A 22,166-nucleotide genomic window follows, 5' to 3' on the forward strand; every position below is an offset into this window, starting at 1 on the left:
AAGACGATTTAATCAAATAAAAATCGTGGAACCATTCGAGGACGAATCCGGAACGTTTTTCGTGCCTTGCTCTAACGATTTCCCGTTTAGAGCCATGGAAAGAAGAACCTTCCGCGTTGATACCTCTATAAACGAGGAAAACCTCAATACCCAAATTCAAACCCTCGCTAAAGAATTACATGATGCACTCCCGTATTTTAACGGAGAAGGTCCAACCGCGATAAAAGATTTCGAATTATTTGACGGAATAGTAAGAAACTGGTTACCCAGCATTCCAGCTGATAATCAGGGCTTTTTCGCTCGCCGCGTAGCACAAAAACTATATGGACGAGCTAAAAGATTAATAGAACATGCAGAACTAGCTTCTGTTGAAGATATTTTACTAATCCTAGGGCGAAAGTTAAAAAGAGGCGACCCATACACCACGTGGCAGAAAAATCTAGCTGCCGCAGCCCCAAAAGAATCTGAAAATATCGAAGATTTCTATTTTCGGTTAAGCGAAATGGTCCGGCGTATCGAACTTAATGCTCCCGAAGATGATAGGGCTGTAGTAAAACGAACTTTCGAAAAGACAGCGGCCACTACTTTCTACGAATACTTACCAGACTTTTTACGATGCCTATGTAAAATGAGAAGAGCCGAAACATTAGACGACATGTACAAGGCCATCGAAAATGACGCGTACAGAAGACCAGACCGTAGACGCGCAATGAGAGACGACGGAGTTATACCAGGCGAATCCCTACCGCCCTCCGTAGAATTTCACAGACGAAAGGGACAAGACGGTAATAGACACTATCCACAGATGCCGAGATCTTCTCGTGACTACGATGACCGAGGTAATTATCGCGAATTGCCTCGCACTTTATCATACCACGAATACAGACAAGTCCCAGAAACATTCACTCATAGACTAGTACATCCGACGGACTACTATGAAGACCCATACCCTGACACTTATGAAGAGAATTACTACGGTCCGAATTATCAGAGGGAACAGCAGATTTTAGGCTCCACTTTCGCGTTCGGAACCGAACGAAACCCACAATATACACCGAGAAATCAATATTACTATCAACCTAGAACCTTTCAAAATTTCAATCAAAATCGTTATCACCCTGGAGTAAACGGTCCCACTAAAAGAGCGGTTCGCTTCGAAGACGACGAAGATTCTGAAGAAGCCAAATTACGACATAAAAAGGACCCTTCAGTAGTCTGTAATTGTCCGTTTTGTCCGAAGGGAGAACGTCGAGATGCCTACGACCCTTTAAACGGAATGGGCGCTCGTCAACAAGAGGCAATGGCGAGTATGCCCGTCCCGTCTCTGATTACACCGTCGAGGCACCTCAACAATTATCAACAGTACCAAAAGGGTCCATATCGGGGGTTCCAAAATCAACACCCCCGCCCAATCCTCCAAAACTCCCAGAAGCCGGACCTAGAACACCATCCAGAAACGAACGAAATGATAACCCATCAGAGATCGGAACAACAACCCGATCCGAACAACGTAAAACCACCACTCGTTCAACAGAACCCGCCATTGATGACGGCAGGAGAATTACGAGTCCAGGGAAGGACAAACCAAAATGTCTAACGACCGGAAAAGGCTCCTCGGTCCATATACGAAGCCCAGCATTTCGTAATGGAGGGGTAAACGCACTCCTGGACACCGGCTCTGACCTCAACCTACTCTGCATCGAAGAACTATGCAACGAAGTCCTCTGTAACAACGAAAATACAGGAGTAGTAGGAGGCATCGCTACTAGCTCAATGCCCATAATCGGTTCAATAAACTTAAAAGTATTCGGAACAAAAATTACCTTCCATCTCGTATCAGAACCACCCGGAGGTTATAAGGCCATACTCGGAAATGAATTCTATACTCGAGAACGCGTAACCATCTCGTTTTACTGGAATACCTTAGTAATGAAAAATAAACCAATACAACCCATCCCTATAATTAACCCAAGGAAGTTCCCAGAGCAAAAAGTCCTCGCTCTAGGAATTGGGCCAAAAATATACGTGTCGTGTAACTCACTCCTAGGCAATTATCAACGCTTCCTCATTGATACCGGGGGGGATGTATGCCTCATCAATGCATCCGCTTTAAAACCCGAAATAATTATCGACACCGGAAAAGCTAGGAAATTCCGAGGACTCAGTGATAGCACTTTCGAAACGTTAGGAACGACCACCTTAAAAATCCTCAATATTGATGTAGAATTTCAAGTCTGTTTGGAAGATTTACCATTCCCTGGAGTGGGAATTCTGGGAAACAACTTTTCGAAGCTGAAAAGGCGGAAATTTCTTATGATAACCAAACCCTAGTTTTATTATCCTGCCCTTCGAAACCGACACCCTTTAGCTTCGAAACAAAGCCTTCTTCCAGCTACACCTTACCACCTCGAATGAGAATATCAATATCAGTACCAATCCAAGAGTTTGAAAAAGACGAAGGATACCTCCCCCGAATGAACCTTCCAAAAGGGGTACTCGGAGGAGAAGCCGTTGTCAAGGTAAATGACGGGTATGCCATGTGCATGGTCATCAACCTCAATTCAAACCCAGTAGATATCGATATAGGACCTCAAACACTCGAAGAATTCGAATTCGATAACCCCAGTTCAGAGGGGGATGAATCCGACGACTCTTCTATAGAAAACTCCAATCGTGTAATAGACAAACAAGAACGTATTAAGATCTTACTTCAGAAAATACCTGTAGATCACCTAAATCAGGAAGAAAAAGAACAAGTTCTGAATCTCATTAGAAATAATCACGACGTATTTCACCTCCCCGGAGATAAATTAGGTCGTTCCAAGAATTTCACCTGCCGGATAGAAACCACCACCAACGAACCGGTGAGAATAAAACAATATCGATTTCCCCCAGAACATCGGGAAGAAATCGCCAGGCAGGTCGAAAATCTTGAAAAACAAGGAATAATCAGAAAATCTAACTCGCCGTACAACTCACCCTTGTGGATTGTACCAAAAAAATCAAATGACCCTCTATAAAAAAATATAGAATGGTTATTGACTTTAGGCAATTAAACAAAATCACTAGAGGGGACGCCTATCCTTTACCTCTAATTATCGATATATTAGACCAATTAGGCGACGCTAACTTCTTCAGCGTGTTTGATCTCGCCATGGGTTTCCACCAAATCCCGATGCACCCCGCGGACGCACCAAAAACGGCATTCTCTACTCCAGACGGGCACTGGGAATATCGTTGCATGCCTTTTGGACTAGAATGCGCTCCATCTATCTTCCAACGGATGATGGATTCCACCTTAAGCGGATTAAAAGGGACAGAATTGTTTATTTATATCGATGACTTAGTCAGTTATGGAAAAACCCTACAAAAACATGGGGTGAGAGTGCAAAGATTATTCAATAGACTGAGAAAAGCTGGTCTCACCCTCCAACCCGAAAAATGTAAATTTCTCTGCCCTGAAGTAGATTATTTAGGTCACGTAATAACGAAAGAAGGCATAAAACCAGACCCTAAAAAGATTTCATCACTTAAAAATGCCTCAAGACCTAGAAATCATACGGAAGCCAGGAAATTTATGGGACTTGCAAACTATTACCGAAGATTCATACAAAACTTCGCGGAAAGGGCTAAACCTATAACAGATCTCACGCGAAAAACGAAGCCCTTCATATGGACCGAGGAAGCACAAAAGGCATTCGATGATATCAAAAATGCCCTCTGCGTAGATTCATTCCTCAAATACCCAGATTTTAACAAATCCTTCATCCTCGCTGTCAGCGCGTCAGACTCAGGGATATCCGGAATCCTCAGTCAGCAGACAACAGAAGGGGACGATGACTTAAAAAGAGACGGAGAGAAAATAGTGTCATGTGTTTCACGTGTCTTTCACGACACCGAAACCCGATACACTGACATCGAAAAGCAATGCCTTGCAGTAGTTTATGCCATCCAACAATTTCGACCGTATCTCCAAAAACACTTTACTTTAATAACGAGCAGCCCTTGTGTCACCTGGCTAAGGGACAGCACGACTGTCACCGAAAGGCAAGCTAAATGGCGGTCCAGATTAAGCGAATACAAATTTACTGTCATAGTTCGGCACAAAATCACCGAACAATATGCAGAAGGACTCTCATACAACCCCGAAGGTCGCCCCGAGCCCTTAGAAAATGAAAATAACAATACCACCGAAAACGAATATTTGGCACTGCCCATCATGGAGAATACTACCATAAAAACTCTCGTAAAATACTCTCGGATGAAGAAGCGATTCTATGGGTCAAGCGCCCTGGTCGTCCTCTCGGATCGAAAAACAGACCAAGAATCAGCAGCGCCCCGAAGTCAGAGAAACAATCGCTTCTCGTCTTAGGAAAAGGGAAATGGGAAAAACACGAGTCCCTCCCAAAATAAACTACTTCGAAAATAGCAACCTTGAGTTAACTATAGATGATCCCAAGTCGCAGAAAACCGGAAACGAAAAAGAGGGGGACGATGATGTTTTCTTGCCAGCCTTAACTCCCGGGACCTCCGCGATTACCCAACCAGATATGGGACAAGAGGGGGACGACGAAGCAGAGAGGGACGAAGAAGTAGAAAAGAATAGAGAAAACATCATCCGACCAAAACAAAGACGAAAAACCATCGAGTTAATAAAAATGTTCGACGAAATCATAAAAAAACGACCCCCGCCTGAAAATTCTTACAAAGAAAAAGCTCTAGAAAAAATGCTTCTAGAAGAAGCAAAAACTAACTATACCCCCCAAGAATTAGTAAAAATGAAGAGAACCAGCTCTGAAACTGCGAAAAACATCCGCCAATCGCTAAGTAAAATGCCTCCGCTCTGGCGAAGCGAAGAAGATTCCGTAGACGATACTGCAACTGAAATTAATGTCGACGAGTTTCTTAGAGACAACGACAATGACCTCGAAGCAGAATCAAGCAGCGACATCAGCCCAGAAGATGCGGAAAGAAGCGAAGAAAATGAAACTCTCAGTGAAACGGAACACCCCGTCATCGTAGAGCCGGAACCTGCAACCTCAGCAGAAATTGCTAACATCAGAAACATCATCAACATTCACGATAAAAAGAAAAAACAAATGAATAAAAATTCACTAACACCACAAAACTTAATTAAATCCCGATTCACTGGATATTTGAGAGACGGTCCAGAACCCAGAACCCCAATCTTCGGAAGAGTCCTCATCCCTGATGAACTAGCGGCCATGGGTATCCATTATGACCACGCAAGCCGCCAAATCGTAGACGAACGCGGCAAGGGAATACAGGAAATAATCGAACTTGAACCGTGCAACACGAGTAACACCCCTATCGAACCAGAACGGGTAGAACAAATAAATAATTTACCACAAAGGATTAAATCAACCAATCCACCAGATAATAATAACTCGGAAAAATCCCACGAATCTGATAAAACCCTAAATAAGTTAACAACATGCGGGAATAAAACAGTGGGGGATGATGTAGGGACACACCGATTTGGACCACCCTTCATCGCTTTCGACCCTCCAACTTTCGAAGAAGCTGAAAATATCTTTGCCGAACGATGTAATCGACCAAAAATATCTTCACCCTCTAGTTCAGACGAAAGTATACCTGAAAAAGGTCCCGAGATAAAAATAAAATTTGCAATCAGCCGAGATGGGCTCACTTATGCCCGAGACCATTTATTACATTTCTTAGCGGCCGACTGCGAAATAATAAAACCTGTAGCGAAGCTGCTCCATGACTTAAAATTTATAAATGCCGAAGACCTTCATGCCTCAAAACCTACAAAAGGGGATGTATTTGTCACCAAATTAGGTCGTTGTAAAATCTTCACGGTATTTATTAAGACAAAACATTTCGAAAAACTAGACCCAACAGACCTGATCGAAGGATTGAGAAACCTTCGACAGTCGATGCACAAACATGACATTCATTCACTCCGCTGTGCAAAACAAGGAGATGAGTTCGATGACCTTAACATCCAAGCTTATTTACTACAAGAATTAAGAGACTGCCCACTAACAATTACTTTGTGCGAAGGGAATGTCGAGGTACCAGATGAATCCCTACGAATTAAAATAATCGAAGAAAATCATAACAGCTTAATAGGCGGCCACAAAGGCGTAGTAAAAACTTATTGGCGCATTCGTGAAAGATATTACTGGCCAGGAATGAAAGACAATATCTATAATTATATCCGAGCTTGCGAAATCTGTCAGAAAAATAAACTCACGCGAATAAAGACCAAACAACCTATGTCCATCACAGATACACCCTTTGAACCTTTCGAGAAAATTAGTATAGACACGGTAGGACCCCTACCTATGACCCCTGACGGTAACTTTCACATCCTAACGATCCAAGACAATTTCTCCAAAGCAGCTGCAGCAGTTCCTCTCCCAGATATCAGAGCAATAACTGTCGCAGACGCCTTATTAAATCATTATATTGCCCTTTATGGGTGCCCTCGCGTAATTCTATCAGACAAGGGCACCTCATTCACGAGCAAATTAATACAACAATTAGCCAAAGCACTGAAAATCCAAAGAATAACAACTTCCTCTTACTATCCTCAATCTAACGGAGCCTTGGAGCGATCTCACCAGCCTTTAGTCGACTACCTCCGGGCTTACGTAGATAAATTCAGTAACTGGGATCGATACATCCCAATGGCTATGCTTAACTATAATACCACTGTACATACGGCTACGAAATTCACACCATATGAAATTTTGTACGGAAGAAAAGCGCGTAGTCCAACTCAATTTCCCGACTTCAGTAAAATCGAATCATATAACGATTATCTAGCCGACCTGATTAACCGAATCTCCGAAATTCAACGAATATCTGCGGAAAACCTAACGAAAGCTAAACACGAGTCAAAAATCCGATTTGACAAACATATACACCCCGTAAAATTTAACGTAGGAGACTTCGTGTATACGTTAAAAGAACCTAGAAAAAATAAATTAGATCATCACTATACTGGCCCATTTAAAATAGTTGAAATAAACGAAATGGGAAATTTAACAATAGAAAAAGAAAACGGAAAACGGAAACTAATCCACCCGAATAAGGCTAAACCAGCCAGCCGCGAAAATTTCGACTAAAAAGAACTTAGATTGTTTGTTTCAGTAAATATACACATACCTAGACGCAGAAATCTACAAAAAAAAAAAAAAAATTTTTAATATGATCCTTGAACCACTTCTCCTCCTGGGAATCGGATACCTGGCATGGGGAGCAGACGAAGTGAAAATAAAACCCATGGAGACGAATCCGGGCCTACTATACGATCCATTCAAAAGAGTCCACCTCATCAGGGAAGAATGGCAAATCATCAGCTCAATAAACATCGAAAAACTAGTAACTCTCTATCCCTACTTAAATCAAAACATATGGGAAGCTTATGGGATATGCGCTCAAAAATTCAATCATTCATCCTGTGTGTCGTACCTAAGAACAAATACACACCGGGAAATATATGCTGAAATCGAACAAGCAAAACACCGGCTAAGGCAATTCCTCGAAGATCCTCAACTCGAAAAACTACGTCCACAGAATCGCACCAAAAGAGCACCGTGGTTCGGCTTCGTAGGCTCGATTGCGCGAAAACTATTCGGAACCATGGACTACAGCGACAAAGAACATATCTCCAACGAACTAGACAAGTTATATCAAGACAACAGGGAACTCGTACACCTATCTCAAAATAACACCCACATTATTAAGAGCGAAATCAACGAAATCCTCAAACACGAAACGAACCTAACCAACCGAATCAAAGAATTAGCAAAAAGTTCAGCATCTCTGCAACAAACAACGAATAAACAAATAACTGACATGCAAAGGATTCAACTGTTCTCAATGATCGGCAATGAAAATATTCACCGAATGACTAACCACCTAAGAACTCTTAATAATGCAGAAAAAGCCATAGAGGAAGCAAAATGGGGAAAACTGACCTACCTAACGGTGTCAGCTAAACAAGTAAACCAAGCCACCGCGGACATGATCAAAAAACATCCGACCTTAAATCCGCCACAACCCCTGGACCACATGGATATCAGCACGCTAGCGAAGGTGTCGAAAGTAGAAACAGGAAAATCGAACGGCCACTTCCTGATAATAATAACCGTACCACTCTTCGACCAGACGCCGTGGTTATCATATGAACTAAAATCACTTCCCAAGGCCGAGAAAATCGGAGATCAATTATCAACATTGACAATTCAGCCTACGTCAAAATATCTAATGACGGAACCTGCATTCGAAGAATATTTCCTCGCTGAACAAGATTACGTGGACAACTGCATCCACGACTTCGGGAGGCAGAGAGCCAAACAGGGTCACCAGGCATGAAGCCGAAAATAAGGCCTCTCTCGGATGGATAGGACGAGCCAACCCCGCTAAGAGACGAATCGCCCTTCTCAAATCCTGGAAAAAAAAAAAAAAAAAAAAAAATTTATATTTTTTTATTTTTCTATATACAAATTTTTGTTATCAATTTTAAAATAATGCTTTACTTACCCTCTCCCCATACATCATTAGGACCATCTGGTACCAGGTACCATAGCCTTCAAAATTCACCTCACAAGTATACATATTTTTATTTTTTTTGAGGAGAATATCCTTACAACAGGCCACGGTTTGAAGTACACTAACACTCAACCCGACTACGCGAACTCGAGAAGCAAGCAAAAAAAAAAAAAAAAAAATAATTTGTCAGCAAAATATGTACAATGCAATGCATTGCAAAATTAAAATATGAATTAAACTTAATTACAAGCACTAGATGCCTCCTACTGTTACTCTTTTCATTATATCAAATTATATTAAGTTAAATCAAAATTTGTAAGTGGCTCTCGCTTATGGGGAAGGTGGCCATAGGAAAACCGAAAAACTATACTAGCTTCTCGCTTTTCCGGGGGAATGTTATGTCCACCCCAAAATTTTTCTTTAAATTTAAATCACCCGCGCAGATGGAAGACTTCTCCATGCGCGAAAGCCACAATAAAATATAAGCTACGCGACTGCTGGTTGACTAGCAGGGACTTCTGCAATCTCAGCACCGCGAGTATTTAAAAAGGCGATCAACTGCCAACGCCTTGTCTTTGATCAAGTAATTCGACTTCCGCGTTTAGTTGACGGACCCGTGCCTTGTAAAAGTCGCTCATCTTGATTTGCGCTGCACTTAAGACGAGTTCAGACTTGGTTCAACTGGCAGGCCACGTATTGGTCTTTGAGCAATTAATTCGACTTCCGCGTTTAATTGACGGACCCGTGCCTTGTAAAAGTCACTCATCTTAATTTGCGCTGCACTTAAGACGAGTTCAGATTCGGTTCAACCAGCAGGCCACGTATTAGTTATTAGTTCTAAATATCTAGAGAACCGGAATCTCAGAATTCTAATTTTCTCTGCACTTAGGCGAGAATCCGGGCAGTAAGTTTAAATAAAATACCACTAAAGAGCTAAATTTGCGCACTTTACCCTACGGGGACTGGAGGACGTTAGCTCATTTAAATTACTAAAATTCATTAAATTAAATTCTTTAAAATTCAAATTGTGAAAGTGTAAGTTTTAATGTTTATAATAAATCTCAATTAAAGTGAAATCAGTTTCCAACAAGTCATTCCATAAAATAAGAAGCCCGTAATATAAGCAGCCCAAATCCACCCTACTCCATCCGCTGCGAGAACCAACCACAGGGCCCAAGTCAGGAAAAGGCGCTAACAGCAGCCCCAGAATCACGGATACAGTAACAACCAAAATTCCTGCAGAGAGTAAGTACATCTGCTAACATAAAAATCCGTCAGTCTCAAACGAAGGCGTGGTAAGTTCGTATCTCGAAAACGTCCCACATAAATAATTACAACAACGGAATTAAAACCTCCGTTGCGTATTCTTTAAACTGTTAGTCCAAACCTCCACCGTTTACGCTACCGCTCTAAAAATGCCCTTGGACATAACATCTCTGTTACATTGTTGAGACGACATGGTACCGAGTAAAGTTGGTATTGAGTAAACTTGACACAGAGTATACTTGTTTTCGAGCAGTGCGAGTATCGAGTGAAGTTGTTATTTTGTTTTTGTAAGTTGAAGGCAAAAACTTGGAATAAAGGTGGCGTTGAGCTGAGAAATTCGGAATACAGCTGTACCCCTGCCGTTGTAATGCCTCTAGATGCATCCAGCAGGTGACACTATTAACCAGTGAAGTGGGAATTTAAATGTAATTTAGATTATTTTATTAATTTATAATTTGAATAGTAAAGACTGTCCAAATTAGAAAGTTGAAGTTCTATGTTGTAGAATATTTATTATATAGAGTATATTTTGTTTCAAATAAATGTAAGTTATTATCGAGTACAAAGGAACATTGTAGTTGAGTTCTGAGAAACCTTATGTACCTGATATTCTGAAGTAAAATCATAAAAGATACGTGAGAGAAAAATTATATGATCCCTTGCTTCAACGGCTAAATAATAACGTAACCAATATGCAACTAAAAATAAGGTCGTTAAATAACATATTTTTGTTAAAATTGCTTTAATATAATATTGCAATGAAATAATATATAAAAGTTGAATAAACAATTCATATCCTGTATCCAACTTGTAAATAATTGTTAATGAATGTTAAAAGAATAAGATTTTATATAAAATAATATTTAATAATATTATATAATATTAAATATCTATTATATTAACAACTAACTGTTGCCCGCCCGCTCCGCTCGGCACTTTATAGAATTGTAGTTTTAAATCTATTAGACTTGAAATTCAATTGGAGTATTATTTTGACTTGCATAGGTTCCACATTCCATCGAATCGGAAGTAGAATTTATTGAAATCCGTATTGAGATGATCTCTACATGACACATAAAAGATCCTTACCAAATTTACAGCTTTTTAAAGCTATATTTTAAAAATTTAGATTTTTTATTGTTAATACCCACCCACGCGATCTTTATTGGATGTGATTCGGTGTAAGATCCGTTCTTAGATCATTTTTGTATTACATATAGACGACTTCTATTAAATTTGGAGTCTATCGGAGCTATAGTTTGAGAACCGGAATTTTTCATTGTAAACGCCCCCGCAACCCCCCTTGTAGATGGAATTTCGTAAAATCCGTTCTTAGCTGACTTCTACTCGGCGAAAGGAATATTCTTGCTAAATTTCAAGTCTCTAGGTCTAATAGTTCCAGAGATATCGTGATAAGTGACTATATCTATAGAAAGTCTCTATATATATATATATATATATATATATATATATATATATATATATATATATATATATATATATATATATATATATATATATATATATATTGACAGAAATAGTAATAAGCTTAATCTAATTTGCAAAATACAAATATTAATACATTACAATATATATAATTTATAAATAAATACATGTGAACACAATGGAAAGTATTATATATTAGTGTATAAAAATCATTTATATGTAGTAGAAATACGTGTATTTCTATACATACAAGAGTGGATACATGTATGGGAATTATGGTGGGAAAAGAACGAAGCTTGAAGCTCATCGGAAAAATTATGTAACGAAGGGTCCGTTCCACTAAGCGCTCACAACGATCACGCTCACGACCACAGTTTTTCCCGTTCCACCTACCTGCGAGCGTTACTGTCGTAAACTCAAGTGGAATGGACTATGGTGCGTTTTGAGCGTGGAGGTAAATAATACAAATGGCGAGTTAGTGAAAATAAGAAAGCAAAAAATTTAAGACGTTAAGTTTTAATCTGTGAGCCTTAAAAATAAACTTAAATAATTATTAATTACATTGAATTATATTGAAAAAATTGATAATTAGTGGTGTATTTAATTAACTTTAATTCAAGTATTATTAAAATGTCTTTGGCGGCAACAGTTGGATATTTGGTGATCCGTCGCGATAATGCTCCAGAAAGTAGTAGTTCATCCAGTTCAGATGAAGAATGGTCTACAATTTTACAAAAATATGATGTTGAAAAAAGAAAACTTCGACCACGTATTATTGATTACGATAACGTAATTCATCGTTACTCAGATGATGAATTAAAAAGTCATTTCAGGTAAATGATTTTCTGTCGCATACCTAACACATTGTATATTATGAAAATTTATCTTATGTAAGTCTTTGTTGTTTTTTTTTTTTTTTAGACTTTCAAGAAATACATTTAATTATCTACATGAATTAATACGAGAAGATTTAGTTCGGCACGTTCCTGGATGCCCTACGATTTTTTCCCATCATCAATAGCTCTTTGGAAAATGGCTACAACAGATTCTTACAGGTAACATTATTTTAGAAATAAACTATTTAGTCTGATGTAGTACAGTTCAGAAGTATGTGACTAAACTTTTGCTTTTTAATTTTATGGTAGATCCGTCTGTGACAGATTTAACGTAGGGCGAGCTACTGCCGTAAAGGCTGTACGTCGAGTTTGTCATGCTTTATTTAAAAGAGCCTCAAGATTTATACAATGGCCTACGGGAGATGGTGCTATTGAAGTAATGCGTGGATTTGAGACAGCAAGTGGTTTTCCTAAAACAATAGGAGCAATTGATGGGATTCACATTCGTATAAATGCGCCAAAACAGAATCCAGTAGATTATATCAATCGGAAAGGATTCCATTCTATTCAGTTACAGGTAATTAATAACTGTTATATTTAAGTATATTAGTTTTGTTATATAATTAAAATAGATTTACATAGAGTTAAATTTTTTTTGTAGCTGGTATGTGACCACAAGGCTCTGATAACCCATTGTCATGCTGGAAATCGAGGATCTGTTCATGATCAAAGAGTTTTTCGTTTGTCAGAAGTTGCAGATTACTTGAACGATGACAATGCATTCCCTGAAGACAGTCATATTTTGGGCGATTCTGCTTATGAAATACATCAGGACTTACTTACTCCTTATCGAGATAATGGACATTTAAGTGAGAAACAGAAAAAATATAATTATTGTCAATCAGCTGCTCGAGTTACTGTTGAAAGATGCATCGGATTATTGAAAAGACGAATGAGAAGCTTATTAAATTGTCTACCAATGACAAGAGTAGATTTAATGGCAGAGTATATTATTGCATGTTGCGTAATTCATAATATCTGTACTTTACGAGAAGATGAAATAATTGTTATCACTATACCCGAACCTAATGACGAAAATAATGGTAACAATTCACGCGAAGTAAAACGTAATGCAGGAATTTTAAGAAGAGATGTTATAATGAATTCTTTGTAATAATTATGATGATTAATTGTAAACTATGTTTTCGGTCGTGATAATAATTTCTTAGCACTTTAAATCATGGGAATCTAATGAAAATTTCTTTGGCAGTTGAAAATTTTCCCCAAAAAAAAAAATACTTTCACGGAATATGAAAACTTTAAGATTTCCAAAAAATTTGTCAATACTATAATAATCTTAAGCCAATAACAAAAATTAAACATATTATTATATCATATATGATAACACACACATGTAAAATATTACAAGAATTGTACAAAATCAAAATTTTTAAATATTAAACTTTATTAATTATAAAAACATGAAATGCACTTCTTGGTTTAATAAAAAAATACTAAATTATCGTAAAAAGGTTATAAGCTAATTTGTACGTAGAATTTAAACTTTTTTAAACTTTTTAAAACTTTTTTTTTCAATAGAATTTGAAATTATCAAAACTTATTTTTAAGGAGTATTTAAAATTTTTCATTATTTATTAGCTAACTTTTCTAAAACGTTCAGAAATTTTTCATCCATCTCCATTCGCTCTTTATGTCTTTTATTTTTTTGTTGTTCATGTTCTTCTTTTTGCTTCAGTCTTTTTCCTAATAAAGTGGCAATTGGTGTCTTATTTGATTCTGAAATGAAATTCCATTTTTTACAATATTTTAGTGAAACAAAGCTTTCAGACGGAATTAACTTACTTATTGAACATCCACTATCAGATCCTCCCATACTATCATTACTTTCTAATTGTTTATTTGATAGACCTGTGGAAGATGCAATAGCAACTAGATCACACCAAGCTTTTTGGGAAAAAATTTCTTCCATTATCTAATAAAAATATATGATACTGTAACAGTTTTACCTGCTCAGGTTGGCCCCTAATCAATTTTTAAATTAACTAACAAAACTAACAACAATAAAAATTACCAGGGCGCCACCAGGATTATTAATCACGGTTCCTGGAACCGGTCCAGAGCTGAGAAAACTTATCTTAGGGTAGAGAGAGTGGAGGAAGGTGCTGTTAAATAATAAAAATTTAATTCACAATCTGATCAGTTTTATTAACAATAAAAATTTAACAAACTTAACAATTTTAAGCGCTCACACACACTTTTATAATCTAACGAAACGGAGAATAACTGCGAAATAAACGATATTTACAAACGAACCTCCAATTGACGATACGATGACTAGACGGGCTTTTTTGAACGAACGGTCTCCCACACCTGCTTAAAACTAGATGGGCTTTTCTTAACGAACGGTCTCCCACACCTGACCTAAAACTAATGGGCTTTTTTGAACGAACGGTCTCCCACACCTGCTTAAAACTACTGGGCTTTTTCTAACGAACGGTCTCCCACACCTGACCTAAAACTAAGCTTAAAATTTAACGTCCACCGGACGACCAAAACTAACTCCACTTTACACACTTATAACTTAAAACTAAGTCCACAGGACTACCGCATTTAACACTATTAACACTCTCTATCACGCATAACCCATACAATTCTTCACACACATAACCCACACTTCGTTTAATTAATTTATTTTTAATTTTAAAAATGATTTTAAATTAACTACAATTTATTTTTATTTTATTCAATCATTGGCTATCGGTGAAACGAAAATTCCTATATCATGACCAATTTCTTACTAAACTTTTTTTTTCGTGTTGACCTTGACTCAATATCACTGATTACTTGGACTTAATGTCCATGCCGATAATTATCAATTTAGAGTAAAATTAATTTAATTAATTCACGGACTTAATCCCAAAATTATTAAATTCACACTTGACGGAATAGTTTTATAATATAATATTCTCAATAAATAATTCCTAATATAATATATTCTTAATAATTTTCCACTCTATATTATCCTCGATAATTAATTCTCAATATAGAATTCTTAATAATTAATTCTTAATATAAAACATTATCACTAGCGTTCTACTCGTCTTATAAATTATAAAAATTCGACACGAGTCGAAATAGTCAATTCAATTGCTAGAACATTCGCTAGTCAAGTCTTTGCTTGACCTTGGGTATTGGAATTTATGCGACACACAACTGACGCTTGACGAAAATTCCACGAATAAAAATTTGTCTTTTTTTCTCAATGACAAAAATCAATCAATTTTACTCAGTTAATTATTGAAAAATTAATTAAATAAATTTTCTTAGATGTTAGTTAATTGATTGAAAACTTTTAGATATTAAAAATTTCCCCCGCAAGGTCGATCAAGTGATCCTCGGGTATAAACCCCCATGAAAATCACTCAATCCAAAAACTAGCAAATGTTCTACGATTTAATTATTGAATAAGATTTTCGTCGATTAACGATCCAATTGATAAATAATTAGGAGAAGTAACTGGGCATTGGATAAACCGCGGTCCACTTCCTTCCCACAGAGCAATAATTGACACCTTGACGAACAAAACGATGATCTAACTCACTCGTTGAGGATGAAGTCCTAGTTGTAGTCGGCTTCCTTCGTCTCATCACTACTCTCGGGAACGGTCCTTTTTGATTTCCGTGGCACTCAGTCTGGCGGTCACACTACTTCTCCCTGTTCCGCTGCACGGCTCACCTATTTTAACCCAAACTCACCCCCTCCTATTCTCCCTTTAGGCCCGAAGATCGAGACGCGCCAGTGCTATGTCGAATAATTATCGATATTCGGTGACTTATCGATTAAGGGTAATTTTACCCTGTTACAATACATTACGATAATTTTAAAGAAATATGGTCTGTATTATTATAAAAAAATTCGCTACATGTTGAAGTTAAGAAGAATATTAAAGAATTTATACGAACGTCAAAAAACTGCCAAGTCCTTCTGTCATTTCCCGATTTACTATTATGGTCTTTGATAGATTTGTAAGACTTTTTTAAGCTTCGTAGCTTAGAAGAACATTGTGGTCCAGTCACATCATGTCCTTTTACCTTCAATTCTTTGGCAACTTTTTCCCAAACTTTCTTTTGGGATATTTTTCCACTATTAAAGTCGTTTTCCATTGACCTGTAAGACTCTAATAATAACAACACACAAGGTGTACTCCACCTATATAAAGAAATGTAAACAAATGCTATTACAAAGTTAATTAACTCCGTCACATGCTATATGTGATAATTAAGACATTTATACAATTGATCATTGTTTATGAATACCTTCACTTTCTTGAGTTTCAGAGTTGGGATAAGCAGTATCCTCTGTATTGAGGAATTCTTCATCAATAAAATTACCAGTGCCATCATCAGAAAATTGAACATTTTCATCAGCAAGATCAGCGGACGTTGATGTTTGCGGTTGTTCATTTAAAGCTTTGTTCAAACGTTGTGTCGTAAATAGTGTATCTATAATAAAAATAAAATTTTCACGAGTGAAATTTTAAATATTTGTCATAATTTTTTCAACAAAAAAATCACAAATTTTTAAACGTCGGCTAACTTAGTTTTCATTCATAAAGGTAGGTTATGTTATTGGCAATCAAGGAAAAATGTATATATTTGTATTGATTATAAGCTGTAATTACTTTTTTAAACTTGTTTCATATAATTATATTTATCTGTTGAGGCACGTTGAGCATCCGCTGCAGAAACATCCACATCTACTAAAATATCTCTTTCCGCATTAAATAATGTAAGTTTCACGGTCGCCATTTTTGTTGCTTTCAGTTTTGAAAGTGCCGCTAATTTTCTCAACGCTCACTTCAACCTACCTTTTCAGATGGGTCATTGTGAGCTTCGCGTTAGCGTTAGTCATGACGTCATGAGTGACGTTTTCGCCGCGACCACAACGACCGCGGTCGTTATGTGGAACGACTAAAGGAGCATTTTGATCGTTGTGAGCGCTTAGTGGAACGCACCCGAAACTTCTCGTTGGGCGCTTAGATTATTATCAAGATCACATTATTGTAAAGCTCAATTTTATATTTTGAAGCCATTCAATATTTTATCAAGTTAAATAATAAATTGAAACCAACTAAATAATTTTGATCAAAATTAAATAACGTCTCAATAGAACTCTTTTATTTAAAAAGATTCCTTTCCCGCGCTGAAACCGAGTATTTTAATACTCTCGGCCCGGGAAAAAATGATTGGACCTGACCATTAAACCTGATCAGGCCTGTTCATGTATGACCAGACCTGAAATTAGACATGATGATGCCTCTCCATGCCTGTTCATGTCTGGTGTTAAATACGCTCAGGCCTGACCAGGCCTGTTCATGTATGATCAGGCCTGAAATTGGACCTGATCAGGCCTGTTCGTGTATGATCAGGTCTGAAATTATACCTGATCAGACCTGTTCATACCTGCTCATGTCTAAAGCGTTAAATACGCTCAGGCCTGATCATACCTGTCCATGTTTGATCATGTCTGATTTCGGCTAGAAAAAGATTAAAACTTAAATGTTATTTTCAGTCTGGGAAAAAAAATTTTATAGAACTATAACTGCAGTTCTACTTTTAAAATTAATTTGTTCTGTATGACGCATCAATTTCTATCCCCTTATTATTTTTAAATGTACAACTTTCATTGGAAATATCGGCTTACGCATAAAGTTTTTAATTTTCCATGCCAAAACGATGATTTTTAACTATGATTTTTGACGCAATGACACAAATTTTTTACTGTGTTCCCGGGAATACGCGGAAAACAAGATTTTTAGTAGAAGTTTGAGTTTGATTGCGTGCAAACACCAAAATATATCAGTTGATATCGATAGGCGATAAGTCTTTTCTAGGTGTCTGTTATTATCTTAAGCTACGCTTTGGTTCATTGTAGTAGTATCAATCTTGGACTTGATATCCATGCTGATAAATAATTAACAAAATACTTTTCAATAAAATGACAAATTAATTTAACTAAATAATTTCCTGAACTTAAGTTCAATTCAATAAATTAACTACGTAGAATTAATTTAATCTAAATAAATAATTACGTCTAAAATATCTCAAAACATTAAATTAATCACCATAAAATTTCTTCGACTAAATCGATCGTAAACGCGTCATAAGATGAATAAATATATTCGCAATAAAATAATATTAATAAAAATTAATTCAATAATTCCATGTAAAATATTCCAATATAATTAATTGACAAAGGTTTGCGTTCTTAAAATGGACGCCAAATATTCGTTAGTACGTTAGTTTTGACCTTGAGTCCCGGATTATCTACGACGTAAAATTCAACTGACGCTTGACCAATATAATAAATATAATTTAGAACCACCTTTAGATGTTAATTAATTTAATAAATTACTGATTAAATTTAATTTAATAAAATAAATTCTTACGAAATTAACGAACTTTTACCTCAAGGTCTACTGAGTGACGCTCGAGTATGAATCCCATGAAAATCACTCAGCCAAGACTAACAAATATTGTAAATATTAAATGATTTTAAATACAAACGGAGTTTTATAATAATGAGATCCAAGGGCCAGTTTTTCAAATGATCATTTTTTATGAATGTAAATTCAGCCGACATCCGACAATTGAAAGTTTTAACAATCGATAACTTTGTGAAAATATCGATTACTATAGTTTTGAAAAGTGATAATGGCGCGTATTCGAATTCTCTTCAAGAGAATTTTTGTAAATTTTTATTTAATTGAATTCCTTAGCAATAATTTTCAAAATAAAATATCATTTGGAAATATTGAAAATATATATCGATGAAAATGAATCAAATTCTATTAACGAAGCATTTTACTATCAATTTTCAGGAGTATTTTTTTATTTTTCGCAAAAAATGATTAGGTTCTTCTTTCAGCTATAACTTTTAAGATAATGTTCTAAACGAAAAAAAAAAAAAAAACAATGCTCTTCTTTACTTGATCAAATCCTACGAGAACATTTTTTTTTTAATTTTTCAAATTTAACATATTTATAATCATTTTTTTAATATCCGACAAATTTAAATTTTCATCTACAAGCATGCAAATACTATAAATAATTGAAAAAACATTTAGCTCTTGTTTATTTTTTTATAAATTACAAGAGCATTTTTATTTTAAATTAAGCTTTCAACCGATCTTGATGAAACTTGGTACACATATTATTTGGGTAAATACCGAGGTCGAGTTCGAAGATGAGCAGAATCGGTCAATTAGTTTAGAAATAGCGGCCATTTGAAATTTTGTAAATTTCAAGTTTTGTAACTTTTGACTGACAAAAAAGAGCTCATTTCTGGAAACTTGATGGTGAAGCTCATTATATTACTTTCAATTTGATCTATAGCACTTATACTTTATGAAAATTTTTATTAATTTTATAGGCCATTCAAAAATTTTTAAATAATGAAAACTTTTTTTCAAATGTGGTTTTTTTAGAATGACTTTTAAACAGTTGTAATCGGTTGGCTTTACCAACCGATTACAAATACTAATCAGCTCTCAACATAAAAACAACTACGTCGATCGCCTCCGGGCCGGTCAAAATCGCTTGATTCGTTTGTGAGATATCGTTGACGATAAATTTATTTAAAAACTAAACATTAATTTAACTGTTTTTGTAATTAACATACAAAAAGTATATATAAAAAAAAACTTACCTCAAAAGTTAATTTAAAAAAAAATGCTCTTGTAATTTAGAACATTATCTTAAAAGTTATAGCTGAAAGAAGAACCTAATCATTTTTTGCGAAAAATAAAAAAATACTCCTGAAAATTGATAGTAAAATGCTTCGTTAATAGAATTTGATTCATTTTCATCGATATATATTTTCACTATTTCCAAATGAAATTTTATTTTGAAAATTATTGCTAAGGAATTCAATTAAATAAAAATTTACAAAAATTCTCTTGAAGAGAATTCGAATACGCGCCATTATCACTTTTCAAAACTACAGTAATCGATATTTTCACAAAGTTATTGATTGTTAAAACTTTCAATTGTCGGATGTCGGCTGAATTTACACTCATCATTTTTTAGTTGAAACAGCGTTTTTTTCTTTATGAAAAAAAGAATAAAACCGATATTTTAACAAAGATACATCATTTCGAAAACTGGCCCTCAGATTTTTAAGTTTCGTTCAACAAGAAATGTCCTGAAACCACTGAAGTAAATTTGTGATTTCTGAAAATTTGACTAGAATGTTCGTTTGTAGTATAACATACTTTTTTTTAAGTAAAAAAATTTTTATTAAAACTAGTTAAAAGAAAAAAAAATCGACTTGAATGTTTTTAATTTGAGATTAAATGAACTTAACTTACAAGTTTAGTTTTTAAAATTTTAATATTTCACTAAAATTAGCGGTCTAATAACAGGTAGCGTCACCTGCTGAATACATTTAGTTGCATCACGTAAATACAACACTCGATAGGATATTACGGAATTGAAACAATGCTCAAAAGAAAAAAAAATCTCAACGCAGTCACCCGCATGTATACAAACTATACACTCACTCATACCTCATACCTAACCTTACATAGGACTTCTGACATTATATATTATGTGTCTTTTTTATTTTAGTAGTATACTTAATGTCTGTCTTTTGTACATTATTTACACACATTGTAACAAATGACATTTAAAATCATCAGTCTAACAATTCTATAACGTAAACATTTATCAACTTATAAAATAATAAACAAAGAGTTGAGTATTTTAAAAAATACTGAGCGTTATAAAAAATAAAATCGAGAAAAAAAAAAAATTGCGTGTTATCTTTTATTCAACTCAAGTGAAAATATTCATGTCATAATAATATTAACAACAAAGATAAATTTGAACATTTTTTTAATCGATAGTGCAATTTTTTTTTAAATTTATTAATTTGTTTTTTTTTTCCATGTTTTTGTGTGTTATGGCGTGTTGCTAAAAGGAAAGTTTCAAAGAAATTCTAGTATTTTTAATAACGCCTTTAAATAACTAACAATGGATTTGGACAAAGATTTTGATCAACATTTATTACAACAATTTAGTTGTATGGGTACAACTGATAAAGATGATTTGGTTAAACAACTTCAAAAGTTGTTAGCAGGTAGTCAATTAAACGAAGCAACTGCTACTTTTTTTCTGGATATGAATAATTGGTAAATATTCTTGGTAATTTGTTATGTTTTTTCTTAAATTATCTTTACGCTTGTTAATTATTCCATTGGTATGAATATAATTTAAAATAAATTTCATAGTTATTTGATGTTATGAAAATACATTTAAATAATAAACAAAATATTAATATATACCGTTCTAAATATGTTTTAGGAATTTACAAGCGGCAATTTGCAGTTATTTTGATTTTGAGTCACCTTTTAAACTTCCTAGTATGACTTTAGTATGTGACTGTACAATCGGTGAAGGTGAGTCAGTATCGCCTAATACTAAATTCCAAAAGTCATGGAGAGTGCAAAATGCTGGCAACGAATCATGGCCAGAAGGAATTTCTTTTCAATATACTGGAGGTATTGTTATGGGGGATTGTACACGAATTGAAGTACCACCACTAGGTCCAAAGGAAATTACCGAACTTACAGTTACTTTAACCAGTCCAAATGAATTAGGGGTTTTTCAAAGTAAATGGAGAATGATGACAGTTACTGGATCTTATTTTGGAGGTTATTTAATAATCATTAAATAGTTGTGCTCATGGGTGTATTTGTTACTAACTATATATAATTTTTGCAGATATCATTTGGGTAATTATTTCTGTTAGTGAATCTGGAACTCTGGCAGTTACACAACAACTTCATCAATTATCAACTTCGCAATCTAATGATGTTCAAATGTCTTAGCCTTTAGTATTAATTTGAGATCAACTATTTTATAAAATACATTAAGAAAAAAAATACATAAGAGATGTAAATGAAAAAAATATTATTTTTTTCATTTATTGTTTATTTCTTTCCAGTTTTTGAAAATTAAAAAAAAATAACTGCTCTTAATAACAACTAAC

At 35.3% G+C, this 22,166-nt stretch overlaps 2 protein-coding genes across 4 annotated transcripts; one reads left to right on the forward strand and one right to left on the reverse strand.

Moving 5' to 3' along the window:
• Nucleotides 1–13,743: 13,743 nt before the first annotated feature.
• LOC141537233 (uncharacterized) lies at nucleotides 13,744–16,564 on the reverse strand. 3 transcript variants are annotated; one of them, XM_074258092.1, is made up of 3 exons: nucleotides 16,433–16,564; nucleotides 16,079–16,350; nucleotides 13,744–14,088 (listed from the first exon to the last, which is right to left on the reverse strand). In XM_074258092.1, the coding sequence occupies exons 2-3, from the start codon at nucleotides 16,277–16,279 to the stop codon at nucleotides 13,744–13,746; spliced, it is 546 nt and encodes a 181-aa protein (XP_074114193.1). In that variant the 5' UTR covers nucleotides 16,280–16,350; nucleotides 16,433–16,564. The 3 variants fall into 3 exon arrangements, with proteins under 3 accessions (XP_074114193.1, XP_074114192.1, XP_074114194.1); XM_074258091.1 differs by having other exon boundaries at nucleotides 16,079–16,325; nucleotides 16,433–16,545; XM_074258093.1 differs by having other exon boundaries at nucleotides 13,744–13,892; nucleotides 13,959–14,088; nucleotides 16,079–16,457.
• Nucleotides 16,565–20,711: 4,147 nt separating this feature from the next.
• On the forward strand, nucleotides 20,712–22,145 carry LOC141537227 (protein ILRUN). The gene is made up of 4 exons (XM_074258084.1): nucleotides 20,712–20,868; nucleotides 21,096–21,306; nucleotides 21,479–21,828; nucleotides 21,899–22,145. The coding sequence occupies exons 2-4, from the start codon at nucleotides 21,149–21,151 to the stop codon at nucleotides 22,003–22,005; spliced, it is 615 nt and encodes a 204-aa protein (XP_074114185.1). The 5' UTR covers nucleotides 20,712–20,868; nucleotides 21,096–21,148; the 3' UTR covers nucleotides 22,006–22,145.
• Nucleotides 22,146–22,166: the final 21 nt, after the last annotated feature.

This window comes from Cotesia typhae, unplaced genomic scaffold, assembly GCF_013202065.1.
Source record: "Cotesia typhae breed Kobodo isofemale line unplaced genomic scaffold, CoteBio_Ctyphae scaffold_70, whole genome shotgun sequence".
Taxonomy (NCBI): Eukaryota; Metazoa; Arthropoda; class Insecta; order Hymenoptera; family Braconidae; genus Cotesia; species Cotesia typhae.